We start from the raw sequence: 19276 nt of genomic DNA, 5'->3' as shown, positions 1-19276 counted from the left end.
CGGCATCATGCTGCATGTCAGTTGTACTTGTGATTGATACTTATTGTTATTCATCATTTCAAAAAATTACATCATCTTGCAATACCTTAAATGTAGATCTTTTCTTTGGCTCAGTGAAAACAGGATGCCTTGCAATGCTTCCCTCCAATCCCTACCAAAAACAAAGCTTAAGACCTGAAAACAACTACTTTAACCGGTTGTGTGGCAGCATTTATGGTTCATAATTTTTCAGTTGAACATAAAACACTAATACCCTAAATATGCATAGGTATCCAGAATTAATTAGTTCTTGGTGTTGGAAAACCATGACCTACAGACTGTTTGGACTTTGGATAGCATCCCTGCTGATCCATGTTTTCCAAAAGTGTGTGGTATGTCCTGAAAAATAGTTCACATACAGTTTATGTAGCAAATTAATACCAGCATCCCCTCTGAAACAGGTTTTCATACAACTAATAGTTCTCAGGTTCTCAAGACAACACAACATCTTCTGGAATGAGAGTTCCACCTCCCCATCACTGCATTCTGCTCAGTTTGGAATGTGATTTCTTTGCTGTGTCATCACATGAATGATTAACTGACAGGTTTAAGCAAGCCACGGATGATTAAGAATTGTTATGTGCTTGCATATTTAAAAATTGGCTGAAAGGACCAGTATGTTTGTTTAGTGTTTTGGAGATCTCAGAGTAAACCCAAACCTTGGTAAAACTTAAGATGAAGATTAAGTGTCTTCACATGTTTTGTTTAGGATAAGTGATTACACCCCTTTCGACCTTTTGGCACCAGATCTAAACTAGGCACCTTTGTGTTCAGTCAGATTATTGTATTGGTTTTGTCTTTTCTTACGGAGCAGGCCAGTGGTGCAATGGTTAGCGCCTATCACCAATACAGTGAAGGCTGGCTGTCCTGGGTTCAGCTCTTGTCTCAGGCACGCTGTTCTTTTTCTGCACGTGGCACCGTTTACAGGGCTGGCTGCCTTACCGTGATATAGCCTTATCTTTTCTTACCTTTACAAAAGACAGCTATTAGCTGGGTGTGAAAGATCTAAATCAGGCAGTGTGTTCTAACACTAACCCTTGTTAGAGACTCTGTACTGATAATGTGGAGATTTATGTTGTGTGCAGACATACATTGCTATGTCTCCCATTTCTTGCAACGAAGAAATGACACAAGTCAATGTGATACATTTAGTTTTTTTCACATCAAAAACCTTATAGATGATTGACACATTCAACATAGAACAAGCTGCTGGATCTTTTCTGTTTCAGTGGATTCTACTTCTGTTTTTGTGTGTGTGTGTGAGTGCCTGAGTGTGTGCAAGCATGTTCATTCATGTGTGTTGTCTGTTCATGCACATTTTTTTTTCTTGCAATAAATTGTTAGTCTTGCTTTTTAAAAAGTTATATTTGTCACTTTTAGTTTTATTCCAATTAGTGTTTGCTTTTTTTTTATATTAAATTTGCCCAAACCCTTAACATTTATGTTAGCAAACCTACCTGTAGCTGAGGAGCATCTTTAAACCATAGGTATATTGTCCATGCAGAAGAGCAAAAATTTTCATTATAAAATCACACATAAAACAGAAAATAATGTAGATCCCACTTTTTGATATTGGTAGAAGCAGGTGATTTTCATTGTCGTACTTTACATACATGTTCTAGATCATTCCCTATCGGAATCCAGCAGCTCACGACAGGGTATGTGTGTTTGGAGTGTTGTGCTTTTTGTTTCCTAGCCACGTGCCGCAAGCTGTCAAATGTTCCAGCATCACTTTCTGTGCATTCCTTTTCTAGATTCAGAGCAGTCATTCTTGAGTTGAACATTAGCTGTCATGTTTTTTTCTGGTATTGTTCCCTTGGTTCTGCATTTCATCTTGCACTGAAAACCATAAAAAGGGACATCCCATTCTCATGACCTTTTGTGACTTTGTTTCATTTGTGGCTGTGCACTTGTCAGCTTTTCTGCATGGTGTATTCATTTCCTTATTTTTGACCACCAGTTGTACACATGGTTTTGCTGGCAACTTTGTTTGAAGTTTGATGAAAAGTAAAGGAGCCGATGTGACAGGTTAATATTCCAGCAGAGACATGAGGGTTGGGAGTAGTATGGGCCAGTCATTTCTGTCATTTATCTTTTTAAAGGCTAACCCAAGTGCGAAATATATTTTAAAAGAAATGTGTTTATCTCATTAGAAGATGCAGACTTTCAAGTCTTAGCAAATGATATTTCGACTTATGAGATACAACCCTTTGAGCATTGCATTCTGGAAAGAGATTAAGACTTGTTTACTGTTATGCCACAAAAGAAGCGCATCCTCTAAGTTATTGACTTGCCTGCAACCTTCAGTGAGAATGAAGATAATGACCCACCTTTACACAAAATCAATTGTCAAAAAAATCGCGGCATCTTTTTGGGGTTTTTTTGTATCTAATGAGTGACAGTGCTGTGTATTGTTGACCTGTCAGGAATCTTGCACTTGATTTCTTGTTGAACTTGGGTTAGCCTTTAACCATTTAGCATTTACTTGGCATTGAATAAACAATTTGGTTTGAAATATATGTCACTGGATGTAATAATGTGTGTCAAACAAGCATCAAAATGCAGACACTTGTTCATGAAAGGACTATCATGCTTCAGCAGGTTGATAATAAGAGTGGGGATTGTACACTTATTCCAATGCTTGAACTTGACTTTTATTGCTTTGTTGTTTCCCTTGCGCTGGCTGCTCAGGGTCCCCACGGTTTAGCGGTTACGGGTACGCACATAGGTTTGTCTTCCATGATTTGGAGTGGGATGATGAATTTGAGGATGAAGGTATGCCCCTGCTTCAGCCCTTTTCTTCCCTAGCCTTGTCCCCACAGGCTTCTTGGCTGTGATGATGTTGTTGTAGGCCAGGTCAACCTCATAGGAAAATTAGAAACACACAATTAGAAACTGAATACTGGAGTTTGATGTCTGGCTATGGCCAGTGAAAACATGAGGGGTAATGCTAGGTGTGGACAGATTATGAAAACATAGCCAGAAGTTGGTACTTCCAGTAATTTTTTTATTTTTTTTAATTGTTTTCCTCTTTCCTGCATAGCTGTACAACTCCTGCAGTTAAGATCTTGTTGATTCCTGTTTCATTGTTCACAGTGTTCAGTGCCTCAAGTGGGCAGTGAACATTGCTTTAGTGTCTTTTTTCCAGTCAGAAAAGAGGTTGACCTGCCCATATGTCCTTTTGTTTGTTTCAATTTCTTTGTCCTGAGATATTTCTTGCTTGTGCACTTTAGAGTGTACCTTCTTGCTGTTTCGGCATTATATTGCAATCTCCTGTTTGTAAATTACGAAATACTATTTCTGTTATTCCTGCTAAGCATTTTGGCATTACTACTTGATAACTATTTGTTTTATATTTATCTTAGCTAGGTTTTTATGTAGCAGTTTAGATGCACTCTTTGCTTGTATAGATTTTGTTGGGGTTTTATTTTGTTTTGTTTTTGCTTGCTGATCTTATTACTTCAATGAAAGCATTGTTGTTGTCTTTGTCAGCGTGATATTTTGAATCATGTCTCTCCTCTCTGTACCCTCTGCCATGGTCACTGGCCTTGTGTGTAATTTATATTGAAGGTTCAAAAAGTGTGATAATTCCATCACAGACCTACAATGCTTGGCTCATTGTGGTGCCTGTGGACAACTTTAATTGCTGTACTCATTAGCAGTATCAGTATAACCCCCTAAAGGGAAGTCAGTGAGCTGCCTGTTGTTTATTTCCCATATTTCCCCCTGTGAAACAATGAGTCTCTGAACCTGAATTTTAGTATTGGGCTGCACTTGTCAGTTGCTTCAGAGGTAGTGAAAGGAAAACTGCTTCATTTCCTGATATCCTGAGTCTCTTTGCCTGGTACCATTGAGAACACTCCAATAGTCAATCATAAATGCTTTATAAATGCTCATGTGCGATAGCAAACTTTTGATTGCATGGTCTTTTGTTTAGATCATAAAAAGATTCTATTCTTGTCATTTTCAAGGGCTATGTATTGTTCAGTTTCCATGGAGGTTTTATTTTGATGATTAGTGTCATTTCATGGTCTTCTGGTGAATAGTGGGCTTGAAACTTTCTATAACTTATTCTAGAACAGTCATAGTATTTTGGGTGAGTGCATCTTCACTGGTGATGCTTTTCAGATACCTGCATTTAAAACTGTCCAAGACACTTTCAGAGGTTTGCCATCCATCCTTCAATGAAGTATTCTAATAGTGTAGATGTTCATTATACTCCCCTATCCCCTTCGCTAACATTTCAAAACGAGACGAAATTACCAGGTAATAAGGAAAATAGGTCAATGTTTCAGAATGTGTCTGACTTTTTACATATTATATCTATATTCCAGATGATAATCTAACCAGTCTGATTTTGTATTTATTTTTTCAAGTTTTCACAAATACTCACTCCCCTTAATATTACTGCATTTTGTGCATGGTTTAGAATTTGTTCAACTTTGCATGCAGTATTAAAATGCATGTAAATGTGAGATGAGTTGGGCTTGTTTTGGAAGGTGCATTTATTTAAAAATCAGAGTGACTTTAGAGTAAAGTTTGATCAATGCAGTATGACACTCTCTGTGCCACAAGTTTCAGTTCCCACTGACACATGCTACATGGTGCCTGTCTGCTGTTTCTGATCATCCTGTTTGGATGTCTATGTCTGTTTTTTAATGTTTGAGTCCATTGTCATTAAATTTATTTAAAAGGGCTGAATCTTTAATAATAATTATTGCTTATTCCAGCTGGAGTAGTCCTTGTGCAACTCTTCTCCCTTTTTCATTATTTAGCTCTACACCTTTGTTTTCCATTTGGAATGTGATGCCTATATGTAAATAAGCTTGTGTATGAATGTGTGTTACAGAAATGTGAAAAGCTCTACTGCATACTTGCATGTTAATCAGCTGAAGTTCGTTATAAACATGTTTTGTTGTGAAGATGCTGAATGCTTAGATACAATTTGTGGTATTTCACAATGTTCATTGCTACCATGTAAGCAGAAGATGTCTTTGTTACAATGTTTTTAACTGTTGGCAGGGATTATTTTGTCAGTAATGAGGTGCTGAATTAAACCTAAGAGAGACAGGGTAGCCTGGACTTAGCATGAACTTAAGCCTAAAGAGTTGTCAGTAGCAGATGCAAAATGTTGTCCACTTCTTCAGTCACAAGGTAGTCCTCAAATATCTGTTACACAACTTTGAAATGTTTTAGAAAACATTTTTTTCATTAACTCCATTGTCTAGTAAACAGCATGCAGTCATACCTGTAGCAAGTTAGCAGCAACATCTGGTAAGATATAAGCAGTTTTTAGAGCAGAGAGAGGTGTAAAGTCAGCACAAGTGTAACCCCCTTGCTGTACATTGCAACCATTTAAGTACACTGTTCTTATTATGCTAAATCATATTTTTATGATAGACCTGTGTCTAAAGTTTGTAAAAACCAAATGCTTTGCAGTTCAACATTTGTAACAGGTTGTTATTGAGCTTTCTTTAACCACACAATAACCATTAGTGTTATCTTACATTAGCATAAACCTTTTACTAGAACTGTGCCTTTGTCTTCAAAATGAATTGGAATTTTTGTTTTAAGTTAACCATAATTCCAGTAAGAGATTACTGTATAAGACTGTGTTGTGCTTTAAATTGCTTTGTTGAAAGCTGTATTGTTGTTTTCAGGCATCATCATAAAATATTTACAATTATGCGTGATGTACTAAACCAGTCAGCTATATTATACTTAAAGTAGGATGTATTCCGTTACAGCTAGTAATGATGAGAAACAGTTAGAAATTCCCTCATAGGCTTATAAAATATGTGTATGCTAGCTTTCACATTGTATTAGCAGCTGTTTATGGGTTCAGTGGCCTCTTTGGAATGACAATGCAAGCATAACACTTAGCTCAGGCTGGTGTTTGAGGGCAAGTTTGATTATAATGCATGAAAGGTGCAGGTGAAAATGTGTGCCTGATAGTGTGAGATAATTGATTTTGATGCAAGAGACATGCAGGTAAAAATGCACCTGCAATTAAGTAGCAGCTGTTTTGTATGCATGGCTTTTGTACAGAGTGTGCATATCAGTGTATGTAGTGCATGTCTTTGGTTTTTTTTTTCATGCACGGGCAGTGAATATATCTATGCTTCTTGTGCTGAGTTGCTGAATGTGTTTAAAAACTGAAAAACTCACACAGTCAACAGAAAGGGACGGCCACTACAAACAGCACTAACATTGACTTGTGCCTTGACAATCTGTTATCTGTGGTTACAAGACATTGTTTCTTTCCTGTAATTGTTTCCTGAATATGTTTTCCATGTTGGTAAAGAACAAATTAAGTTTTCTGTAATATTTCCTGGAGTTAATAAATCTCAAGGATTTTGTCGGTCTGTTAGGGTGAGGAAGTTAAGATAGAAGAACTTGCTATGTTTTGCTTATTTGGTGTAAATAATAGTTCATGAAGTGGCCATTATTTAGAAGAAAGATAATTAATTTTATCCTGTTTATTATAATTTAGTGTTCTTTCTCCCCATCCTGCCTCCCCTTCTCCCACCACCTCTTTCATGCTCATAACTTGTCTTGCTTGGTTGTTCTGTTATGGGTGGATCTTCATTGATGCAGTAATTAAGCATCAAAGTATTAGTTGCACATATGATATTCATCATATTCTCATGTTTTGGGACAGCCATGTAAAATTATTAACCAAACAGTGTTGGTCTATGATGATGTTGCCCGCTCAGACGAGGACACAGATGCAGATTTTGGCGATCTGGAGGGGTCACAATTTAGAGGTCATGGTCACAGCCAGGTCAATCATCGAATGCCCATTGTGGAGATGGTTGCTCCAGCAACTACCCAGGAAGACTCCTTGAGAGAGGAGAAAGAGAAAAAAGGTGAGTGAATTGGAGAAATGTGTTGAATCTGCTGATCTTATCATACCTGGCTGGAGGATTTTGTGTTGAACCTGGTGTTATTCTTGGATCTGTTCATGTTTATTATAGCAGTGGCATCCACAGAAGGTTTGTGATGACTTTCAATATCTACTATCATAGTAATAAGAACAATTCATAGTCTAGTCAGACATTCATAGTTGAAAAACCATGTTAATCTAAAGTTAGAATATTAATATTCTAACAAAAATGTTTTATAGGTAATTTCTACATTAAAATTATTACTTGCTATGATAGTGTGAGGAATGTATTTGGGATTAAATTCCACAGAAAGAAGAATAATTTATTGAGCATGCCTATCTCATATAATGAAATCTTTAAGAACATTTATAAGAAGAAAAAGAGTATTGAAAAAGCATGCAAAATTGAGAAAAAAATATTAATCTGAATACAGCAATGATCGTCCCTGAAAGAGAAGGAGTTGGGCACACTGAAGCAGTCTGATTTTGAAGTTGTCTTTTATTGTAGTGATTCCAGAGCTGAGTGAGGAGGAGAAAAAACAAGTGTTGATGTCTGAAGACTTCCTGCAGTTTTTCACTCGGGCTTCTCGCATCATGGAACGCGCACTGGCTGAGGACATTGATATATTTGTTGACTATTCTGGCACAGAGGGAGAAAATAAAGAGGAGTAAGTGACTTCATTCCTACTGTCAGAGAAATATATTGACTAAAGATGCAAACACAGCATAAAGAAGCTTCTGCATTAACTGCATAGATTCTACTCTCCATAAAACATTACTTAAAAGAAAAGAAATTAATGTCATTCAGAGCAGAATGTTAGCATATCAGTTACTTTTTAATCCACTCTTCTCATAATGTTGTAACCAAGTACTTTCAGTCATTCAAATATTCAGTCGCACGCACGCACGCGCGCGCACACACACACGTACATATGTTATCTGTACATTCCAGGTGTTATTTATGTTGATGGACATTCGATTTTCCATATGTAATTATACATACATGCATATGTACATGAAAGATGTGATTGAGAAATGGGCATAGCATAAAGTTTATAACCTCTGTTGAAGTGAGGCTATGGCAGGAGAGCGGCTGAAGTTGAATCGAGAATTTTATGATGATCGTTGGTCAAAGCATCGCATAATAACCAGCCTGGATTGGTCTTCACAGGTATATGAATGGAGATGTCAGTTTGTTGATTGATAAGCATATTCTTTCGTCACAGACAAATGATTACATGTGCGCATACATTCACTTTCGCCTCCCATACACACATATCACTCTACAGATGACATTTCATTATAGATCTGCCCTAAGATACAAATGAGCCTGTGACAAAAGTTCGACCCCCTAAAATGGGTCGTGTTGTAAAATTAATTTTAATACTCATTTTTGTTTTGTTTTTGGTTTTTTTTTTATGCTATGCCTGTTGAAAGTATGTGGCATTAAGTGTCCATAAATGTAGTTAAAAAGATAACTGCTCAAGTGGCTCTTGTGCCTGTAAAAAGTCAACACACTACAAAGTGTCAGTGAAATTTTACGGTCATCATCATGTGACAAAGTCTTTCAGTTTCAAAGAAAATTTATATGTTGCTGTCACTCTGTTTATATTTCTGAGATTCTTTTCAAATATTAAAATAAGCATTCGGAAAACTATTTTTTACATATGACTTCCTTTGTCTGCTAGACAAAGGCAATTATCTTTGTGATCAAAGTTTCCATTAATTTGGGACAAAGAACCATCATGACAGAAAGAATTCAGAATGCATTAATTTTTTGCAGGAATATGTTGACAAATACTTTGTGTGTGGAAATTATAGAACTTTGTTAGGTGAAAAGTTTCAATGCACCCCGAATGTTTAATACTTCGCAGTGTGAATAGAATTTACATCAAACGTGACAAAACCTCAACCGGCCTTTTTTTTCATTGGTAATGACCCTATTTATGCATTCAACACACAAAACACATAAATGACACACAGAAGGCCAGTATTATCATATATATTTCCTGAAACCTTTATTTGTTCATTGATATAGTTTCAGATTCAATGAAGAAGAAAAAAGTTCGATTGTTTGCCAAGAGGCAAACTTTTGTCACAAGATCATATACTGTGTATTAAGATGTGACAAAACTTGATCATTTGTAGAAATGTATAAGATCTTGGCAGTTACCACATCTTTAACTCATTCACAACACAAGGATGAGATGGAGCTAGTTAGCACAAAATATAGAAAATGCCTTTTTTGAATAAAAATTTTTTTTTAATGACCAAAAAAAGTATTGACAAAAAAAATTCTTCAATGCACGATCCCAGCTTTTACTGTGTGGCACCTAGCATGCTCAGTACTGCTTTCTGCCATTTTTTCAGTGAAAGTAGGGAATGTTGTGAGAGATTTTGAAATCTTCCTGTAGATTTGCTTCCATTATGGTCAAGGGGGGATAATTGGTGGTGGTGCATCATTTTTCACATTTTATTTTTCTTTGATAATTGTATAAAAATAAAATAATGATCGTATAATGTGTGTGGGCACTCAGCATAGGAGGTACATCAAGGAATTACAGTAGGTTAAAAGGACAACAATTGTAGAAATTTGTATAACCTTGGATGTTGGCATTTTTTTAAAGGTATTTATTGGAACTTGTTTGTTTCAGCACCCAGAGCTTTTATTGTCCTCCTACAGTGCAAATGAAGATGTCACAAATGAGCCTGATGGAGTTGCGTTGATCTGGAACATTCGCTACAAGAAGGAAACACCTGAATATGTCTTTCACTGTCAGGTGAGACTCCAACTTCAGTCTTCAGCCACAAGAGAGAGAATCATTGTGTAATTATTGATGTGTTTATGCACAAGTATATAGAGCAGCACACCCCTGCCTACTCTGATCATTTAATAAGCTTGGTATTGCCTGCCGCTCAGCTGCCTGGTTGGAATTGAGGTATGTCTTAAAATTTGATGGAGTTTATTCTCCTGTTAGTCATGTCATCTGGTACAGTACGAAGAAGAAATACTATTTTTCATGGTAAAATTCCTTTCTTTGAGTACTTACCAGATGACATGACCACTAGTTCCCTCCTGCCTCCCAACTGTGGGTCTCTGTTCAGTCTGGCAAAAGAATGGAGAGTTGACCTCGCAGGCTAGAGATGGTGGAACGAGAAATAAGTTAGTAGATGTTACAGTACTAATCAAAAGAATATAATTAAACAATACATGAATATATATATATGTCATACATTAGTGGCTACATAAATCATGAAACTTATTTCTCAGGCGTTTCTTCGTGTCACTGTTCTCCTGGTGATAATTCCACGGTGCACACGTTCACCACAGTTCGCAAGTTAGAGTTCACAAATTCCAATGTTCACAAGTTCACTAAAGATCACAACTCGCTATTAATTCCACCAATCATAAGCTCACTAAAGTTCACAAGTTAGAGTTCACAGATTCCAATGTTTGCAAGTTCACTAAAGGTAACAATAATACTCCAAGTCCCTCGGACCCTTTAATGTCTTCTATAAGACGGACCTCCTGTCGGCCACTCATTAGCCAGCCCCCTGGGAAAGTGAGGTTTCTACCTCTGTACCAGACTTGGTTTGTTTCTTTCTTCCAGCTGCCTCGTGTCGTTCCCTGTTATTAACTGGACTATTGATGTCCCCCGGCAGTGCGTGAATCGCAGCGTTAGAATTTCACCGCCATCCACTAACCACCGGTGTTGAATAGGACAGCAAGACGGCTGCCGCATCAGCCGTGCCCGATGTGGCGCCAGTTTGACTAGTTCGCGGTTGGTTTTCCCCAACATTAATAACAGTAGAAAATAGATTTTCTACATATATGTCAAAAATACACGTGGAATGATTCATAAGGAATCGAAACGCACAGATAGAGTGATGTCCCCTCATCTAACTGGTTGGAGAGGGCAGAGCACTTGTATTTTTGTCTTATCTGACGTCTTCCTCGTGATGGACTTGTGATTGCGAATGATTTTGACAGGCCTGCCATCATGCATGAGGACCAATTTGGCGTCTCTTCTTTTTGGTTGCTACAATTCCTTGTCAACTGCAGACTTGACAATCGGCACATTTCAGCGAGCAGTGAACTTTTGCATATGCTGGGGTTATTCGTCATTCTATGTCGACTGATGCCGTCTGTTGGATGTGCTATTTAGAACTGTATTTGCTGTGAAGTGTATTCCAGCTTGTATGACATGTTTGATATCTGGCCTGCGGATTGTGTTCATGTTGTGTGTAGATGCTGACCTTTGGCCTGGAGTACAGTCATTTTGTTCTGGCGTCACATTATTTACACATCACACCATCTGTCGTCTATGAAGAGCCTTGAGGTCATCCACAGGGGAAGATGAGGCGCTATACAAGCCAACTATTATTATTATTCATCTTTTCAACAACGAAAACCCCCAAACAAACAACTACAAAAAGTAGAGAAACAAAGTGAAGGTCAATTACAGACATGAAGATTGATATCTTTGACATCCGAATTGAAACACAACTACGACACACAAATAAAATAGAAAAACAAGAAAGCGAAAAAGGGAGGAAGGAGTGTGTGTGTATGTGCATATTTGTGTGTGTACACGAGCGCTTGTACCTGGAAGCCAAACTATCCCTGTAACTTAGAAAAAGTATATAAACAGTGCAAGCGCTACAGCCTGTAAACTCCTTACATTTTAAAGCATTTCTAATGGATTGTAAAGCACCTTGAGTCTGGCAGATACTGGAGAAACCCGCTATACAGATGTACTCATTATTATTATTTTTATTATTATTAAAGTTTGAGTGATTTTAGTGTTGAGGATTGATGTGAACCCTTTGATCTCCGACAGCATTTTTGAAAGGCAGTGACTAAATCTAGAAAATTCTAAATTACTGCAAGGAAATAGGCAATAAAAAAAAAAGCAATGCCAGGAAAAGTAGTCTGCAGACAAATGTTTTCTCAAGCAACATCTGCAGTTACATATTTGAGTCTACCTATAGAAATGGACAAAAAATATAGTCAGTAGCATTTGTAACACTGCCTTATGCAGTGATCTTAGCACTCACGCATGCTTTCATACAGTGGTCTACAAAGTGTCTCTTATGAGTTAAAGACATTTATTGATAATATGCTCAAAATCATGTTTTTGCAGTCTCCAGTTATGTCAAGTTGCTTTGCCAAGTTCCACCCCAATCTGGTGCTGGGTGGTACCTACTCAGGACAGATTGTGCTGTGGGATAATCGTGTCAACAAGCGCACACCTGTTCAACGCACTCCACTTTCAGCTTCGGCCCACACGGTGAGTAGAAAGCAGTAAAATTACAGGTTTATCTTTCAAAGAAGGCTCAGTGGAAGCAAGAGGGACTTGGAGGCCTCTGCTTCGTTTATCTTAAAAGCTGGCTTGATAGTAAGACAAAGAAGAGGGGTTTATTTTCTCTTTCTCTGTTGGGGTTGGAAAGATTTTTTGATCGAAAAACTTAAATCAGTGCTATTAAATTTTTTTAAAAGTTTATTTGGGGCACTTGACTGGTCAGGTGAGTAGCAGCCTTCAAATAACTATAAAAATGACAGCAAAGCCAATCTATCAATTTTTTTCCTATGGTTGCAGTGGTATTTACAATGTGCTTTGCTATCTGCATGAATAACCTGTCTATAGACTGTTCAGCTTTTGTATCCCAACTCTCCAGCCTTTTTTGCTGTTTTTGCTTTGTGCAGCAGAGACTTTTGTTGAGAATTACCAATCAGCTGCTTCTGGTTGAATGGGGGAGGGTCTTGCGTTATGATGGTTAATTTGTTCATTGTTTTCTGTTGCCGTTATCTCTGGTTTACCTCTACTGAGTGGGTTGTGTTAGCATTTCTATACAGTTAACGCTGAACTGTCTTTTGTGTCCCATCCACCCTTGCTTTGGTTTTGATGGCTTGGGAGGTGGGCTTGACTTCTTCCAGTGCTTCTGATGGTATGGAAACCAAGGATGATCCAGAAGAATGCATTTTGAGGAAGTGGGTTAGGCATAAACTGCATGGTCAGTCCCTGGCTGCACAAAATATAGATGGATGGGGAAGGGCTCTTTAACAGGCGGATACTGTGCCATTTTGCCTTTGAAACTCCATGCTGGATCTTAGCATCCTGAACACCTGTCAGCTCCCAGTTTTTACATGGAGATATGTTTGTGCAATGTGCCATCCCACTTGGATATGTCACTATCAGCATAGATCTTCTGGAAGATACTTCATTACTTGCAGCAACCACCAGGTCTGTCTTCATCTGGCCCAGACATTCACAATTTGGATGAAAGCTTCCTCCTTTGCCCATAACCTTTTGGACATGGCTTGGGAGTTGCTACACTTCTACATGCTGCAGCTTACCTTCTGTTGGGTCAGCTTTGGATGTGTCCACCATAGTCTTGAAAAAGGTTCATCTCAAGGAGCAAGTATGCATCTACTGTTTTCCAAATGCTCCTTTCAGTGCTGGATGGGCACAGCACAGGTGGGCATTCCTCTGCAGGAAGAACCTACAATATCCTCTGCATCAGTACCAGCAGGACAGGTTGGGGAGCTCATCTGTTCCCTCCCTTTCTTTAATGTCAGGGTTCGTGGTCTTCACAGAGTAGCCCCTACATTTCTTCAAGATCGTGGCAACCTGAGAGGTTTTTTAACAGGGACCAAGCTGATAACTCACCAGGGAGTTTTGCTTCTAATTGGACAATTTCATGGTAGTGTCTTATCTGCACAGAGAGGGGGCATTCAGTCCCCTACAGTCTGTCCCTGTGTCTGAAAGATTTTTATGTGATATAGGGATCTTAAGATTCAGCTTGAGGTCCATCATATTCAGTGGTAATGCTTGTCATCACAACAGTGAGAATCAGGTGTTGTGGCTTTATATCTTGGCTATGACATACCTCTCTGGATGTGGCATCTGACTGTTGATGATTTTCTCTCGATGCTTTGGTTTTCTCCACTGTGTGTGTGTGTGTGCACGTATGCGCACATGTATGCAATATGTTTGTGTGTTGTGTTTTTGCAAGAATGCATTTGATGCCTACCCTTAAAAGGTATGTGCTCATGTGCCTGTATGTATGTTAATCACATTGAGTTTGGCTGGTGCTAGGAAAAGATGCTATATAAATGCACTGACTAAATTAAATTCCTGGGTGCTTGAACATTCTCACTGACACCCTCAGCGGGAACGCACAGGGATCACACACATCAGTCAGACTTCCCTCTGTCTTAGCAGATATGTCAGACTTTTTATCTTCAGCTCATAAACTTATTTGCCACTCATAGGAATGTAAAGCTGCTGACTTTTGTGTCTCCAGTGCCAGACCCTCAGGTTTTGGTTTTGAGCAGATTCCACGAGTTAATGGCCAAGATAATTCTCTTTGGACTGGTGAAATGAGAAAGTGTGGATGATGGATCCGGAGGAATTACTTTTAAAGGTGCCATGGGCTGTGCCTCCCCCATTTGCTCAAGTTTTTGCTTTTTCATGTGGCCCCAGAGAAGCTAAATCTACATTGGGTGGCCATTGTTGGCAAGCTATTTTTCAGCGAAAACAGTGGCGAGAATCATGACTGCTCACCAGCCTTCCACTCTAGTGAGGTATGGAGGCAAATGCAAAGCCTTATCTAAATAGCAACATGAGCTTCACCTGTCACTTGAAAAGATTACTTCATCTTATCTAGCGGACTTCTTTCTCTGGTTGTTTCATGAGAAGCTTGCTTCCATAACCATCACAGGCTACAAGGCAATTCTGTCATCCTTCTTTTAGCTGGGCCATTCCATGCCTTCCTGATCTACATTTAGTGCTTACTGCTAAATTGGTGATATAGGCTTAGCTTTTCTTTTCTTTCCAAGCTGATCACGATGAGGTCTTGCCCCCAGGCCTGTCACCCTGGATTAAAGAAGTGATAAATGATTTTTGTGGTAGTCTTCCTCCAAAGGCCAACTTTTTGCTTCATGCGCATGCTCACAACATATGGATAATCGTAGCTAGTCTCATCTTCCTGAGTTATGTAGCATTATAGAACACTGTCCACCATCTGCTGGCATTCTGACTTTGGAAAATTCTATTTAAGAGACCTTGTGCACACTGCTTCTCTGGCATATTTGAGCCCAGTCTCAGTGGCACTGAATGTTTGATACATAGGGGAGTTGTTTTTCTTCTCTTTTTCTAATTTCAGTTCTCCTGTGGTCATGTCATCTGGTAAGGTCAAAGAAGACATTAAATTTTTATTGTAAATTCTCTTTCTTTAAAACTGATATGATGTTGAGGTTCTTCTGACCTCCCTGCTGTTTGGTAGGGTTAATTCTTAAATGTTGGTGACAAAAACTATATTGTCTTCACTGTCTGAGCGTTGTTGCTCACTGACCATCGGCGTGCCCTGCATGCCACCCACAGGCTAGCTGTCAGGGAGTCAGCTTTTGATGGTTAAAAAGCAAATGTGCCCTATTATCATTAATCTGGTGATCTGGTAAGTCATGAAGAAATAAAATACAATAAAAATATCATATTTATGGAATAATCTTATGAAGTGGTTTTATTTGTGGCGAAATTGTCTTATGATTTAAAAAATGGTGTCAGAATCATTCATATGTACTCCTTTCCTTTCCAGCACCCGGTCTATTGTGTGACGGTTGTTGGCACACAAAATGCTCATAATCTGATCTCTGTTTCGAATGATGGCAAACTATGCTCTTGGAGTCTAGATATGCTGTCTCAACCTCAGGTATGTTGAAGATTTTTCCTGTCACGACATTATGCTTTAACTAGATAGGTTCCTATATCATTTACAGTATTGCATAGTCAGTGTTTGGCATTTACATTACCCTGTTGTCTGCTGCCAATGAAAAATAGCATGTCGGTAGCATGTCTCTTACAGTGGACTATCACATGTTGCTGCTGTCTTTAACTGTAACTAAACCAGGATTCTTTTTTTATCCAGTGAAATGCCATCTGCTTCATTTTAAAATTTGTTTAATTGTTAAGCTAATTATCTCATTAGTATTTTATGTATTTTGCATTTGGCCGCTACCTGTGCTTACCTTGCAGGACAGCATGGAGCTACAGCACAAGCAATCCAAGTCTGTTGCAGCAACCTGCTTCAGTTTTCTTTCTGGTGATGCCAACAACTTTATTGTTGGCTCAGAAGAGTGTATGGTTTATTCTGGGTCTCGTCATGGCAGGTATATATCTTCAGCTGCAAAAGCAGAATTTTCTCTCAAAGACGTGATGACTGAAATAAGATTTATGAAGTGTGCTTAAAGTCACTGTTACAGTTAAGTATACAAGTCAGTTTAGTTTATTCATTATAATAAATTGTTTAATTGCTAGAATTGGAAACAGTTTCACATGTGAATTGGTTTATTTCATTAACTTCATGAAAACTTGTTCTATCCATTATTGTCAATCTGTCACACCACACAGCTAAGATGTGTGCACTCGTTCCACAAAATAACACAAAAGCGTTTTCTAGGGGAATGTACCCGCCCAGACTGACAAAAATGTATTCATACAACAAAGCTACTGGTCATAGACTGGATTATGCACAAATCGACCCAAGACAACACTACCTGTATCCAGTGGACCTTCACCAAACAGCTAGAGGACCTGGACTTTGCAGATGACATTAGTCTCCTATTTCACTGGCAGCAGCACGCACAAACCACACTGAGTTGGTGCCCCATCTGGAACTCGTGAGCATTATCTTTCCACAGTAAGAACCGCATCTTCAACACCAATCTGAAAGCAGTTCTACTTGTATGATTCTGAAACCTAGGGAGTGACAAACACCATTAACAACAAGCTCCATGCTGATGCCTACGCCATATTCTGGAATTAAGATGGCCTGAAAAGATCTCCAACAGCAGCCTGCATAAAAGAACTAACCAGAATGCCACTAGCCAAGACATCAAAAAGCACAAATGGGACTGGATAGGACACACTCTGCGCAAACCAGTTGACACTATTACCAAGCAGGCACTTGACTTGAACCCTCAGGGAAAAGGAGAGTTGGGAGATCAAAGAAGACTTGAAAAAGAACAGTAGAGAGCAAGGCAAAGGACATCAAAACCACATGGACCCAACTGAGGGTTGGCGAGGTATTGTTGTGGCCCTATGCTCTTCGAGAAGTAAAAAGGAATGAACTAAACAACAAAGCTGCAGGTTACACTTAACTGTATGACTGATTACACTCTTCTGCACATGGTTGTCATTTCTACACATCAACACGCAGTCCCTGAATTAAGTTGTTTATTCCTTGTTACTCTTTGGGGAGCATAGGGCCGCAACATCACGTCACCAGCTTACCCAGTTTTGGGCAGGCTTTTTTCAGTATACTTCAATACAATTCACACTAAAGTTCTTGTTAACAGTGTCTCATTTAAGTCAGGCAGGAACCAGACTGTCCCACCTCTTCTACGAAAAGGAAAGTTTTTACTTTGTATCTGCAAGTTTCAACGGCATCGGGATATAGGTGGTCATCCGACAACTATCCCCCTCAGCATTGGGCTTGTTTTTCTTCCCACTTCAGCACACAGCGTGAAGTGGCCTCTCAGCAAACACTCTGGGATCCAGCAAAAATCAGTCAGCCCACTGGCTGCATGCAGCTGTCCTTAAATACCCACCCCAGCCAAGCTTGACATGGGATGAGCATAGCACAGACCACGGGTCCAACAAACTTGGGGTCCCACGTTTTCCTTGTAAGAGAGGGGTATATACACAGGGGTGCCACTACCCCATCCCCCTCTATACCTGACTGTGACACAATCATTTGTGTGGTAAGGTGGTCCATTGCTTTCACTACATAAGAACTTGTAGATCAGTCTGTTGCATCCATTATGGTCAATCATTTGTGCAGTAAGGTAGTCCATTGCTTTCACTACATGAGAACTTGTAGATCAGTCTGTTGCATCCATTATGGTCAATCATTTGTGTATTAAGGTAGTCCATTGCTTTCACTACAGTAAAGCTGGCATAAATGAAGCCTTTGAAGGACACCAGGGGCCTATTACTGCAATAGATACCCACCATGGAGCAGGACAGATTGACTTCTCACCCTATTTTCTGACATCATCCTTTGACTGGACCATCAAGTTATGGAGCATAAAAGTGAGCTAGACTTTTTGGTCAACATTCTATTGCAGTAGGTGGGAGCCAGAATATCAGGATTATTAGAGATGTTGATTGTGCTGAACTAAACTTCTTTTTTTTTTTTTTTGGAGAGGTGTGTGGAATGAAAATAATAAATTCCATCAAGTAAATTAGTTCTCATTTGATAGTGTGCTACCAAACTTGTTCTTATAAGAATAGATACAGGGGAAAGTGTAACACCATGATAGTTTATTACCAGTATAAACTGACTTGCATGTAGTAGTATATTTTTAATGGGGAGCAGTACTTTAACTTGTAGCCTGCTTTACACAGTGGTGATGTTATTACGGTGCCTTATTAGATGGAGGACTGGGGAGGTTCTGGATTCACCATTGTGACAGAGCAAAAGTTTTCGAGACTTGCCCAGAGAGTGTTTTTATATACATATACTTAATTTGATAATGATATTAAAACTTCCTGTGGGTAATATTTTCTCACTTGCTGAGTTGTAGCCCTTAACCTTCGTATTTATCTTGTGGAATCACCTGTGGAAACTAGCTTGGTGACACTAAGAAACATTCTGCGTTCAAGGTTATAGTTAGGTAGGGACGTCCCCTTCTCAAAGGCGATGTAATGGGCACCATATGAATAATTGCTGTGTGTGTGTGTTAGCTGTTAGCTATCGCCGTTCTTTTGTTGCCTCCCTTGTTTAGAAGGAAAGCCCTCCCACCACACCACAAAAGAATAAATGTGTGAATGATGCAAAATTCATTATAATAGACCAGCTCTTTTCTCTACAAAAAAGTGTATGTGTTTGTGTTGGTTTTGTTTGTTATTTTTTTGGAGGGGTGTGGTGCTTCCATGTACAGGGCCATTCATGTGTAATCATGTCGGGGAGACGTCATACTGGATACATATATTTATGCTTATATTGTGAATTTTAAAAATTTCATAAGCATTCCATAAATTACCTTTTACTGTTGTGCTGGATTTTTTTCAGGAGCAGAAATATTTGTGCTCTTTTGAAGACAACAGTGACTATGTAAGTGATGTGCAGTGGTCTCCAACCCACCCAGCCCTCTTTGCAGGGGTTGATATCATGGGACGGCTTGACCTCTGGCATCTAAACCATGAAACAGAGGTGAGATATTTTCCATTGGTATTTTCAATGCTGGGGATCTACACATTCCTTGTTATCTAATGCTTTAGCAGGGCTGAGAGACTCACCTGTTATCCAGATTGCATTCAGCATTCTTTGGAAATTGCCATCTTA

General features: G+C 38.9%; 1 protein-coding gene across 1 annotated transcript in view; it reads left to right on the top strand.

Annotated features, from left to right (window-relative positions):
• The window catches only part of LOC112556067 (cytoplasmic dynein 1 intermediate chain 2-like), a 36406-nt gene that overhangs the window by 9922 nt on the left and 7208 nt on the right, over window positions 1-19276 (top strand). Inside the window, 11 exon segments of the mRNA XM_025224682.1 lie at window positions 1662-1697; window positions 2731-2814; window positions 6756-6908; window positions 7434-7593; window positions 7997-8096; window positions 9580-9705; window positions 12070-12216; window positions 15527-15640; window positions 15964-16097; window positions 17877-18021; window positions 19004-19144. Coding sequence (XP_025080467.1) covers window positions 1662-1697; window positions 2731-2814; window positions 6756-6908; window positions 7434-7593; window positions 7997-8096; window positions 9580-9705; window positions 12070-12216; window positions 15527-15640; window positions 15964-16097; window positions 17877-18021; window positions 19004-19144 — 1340 coding nt within the window.

The sequence above is a fragment of the Pomacea canaliculata genome, linkage group LG2 (genome assembly GCF_003073045.1).
Source record: "Pomacea canaliculata isolate SZHN2017 linkage group LG2, ASM307304v1, whole genome shotgun sequence".
In the NCBI taxonomy this organism is placed as follows: domain Eukaryota; kingdom Metazoa; phylum Mollusca; class Gastropoda; order Architaenioglossa; family Ampullariidae; genus Pomacea; species Pomacea canaliculata.
The sequence above is the reverse complement of the archived record's forward strand: the minus strand, read 5'-3'. Positions and strand labels throughout refer to the sequence as shown.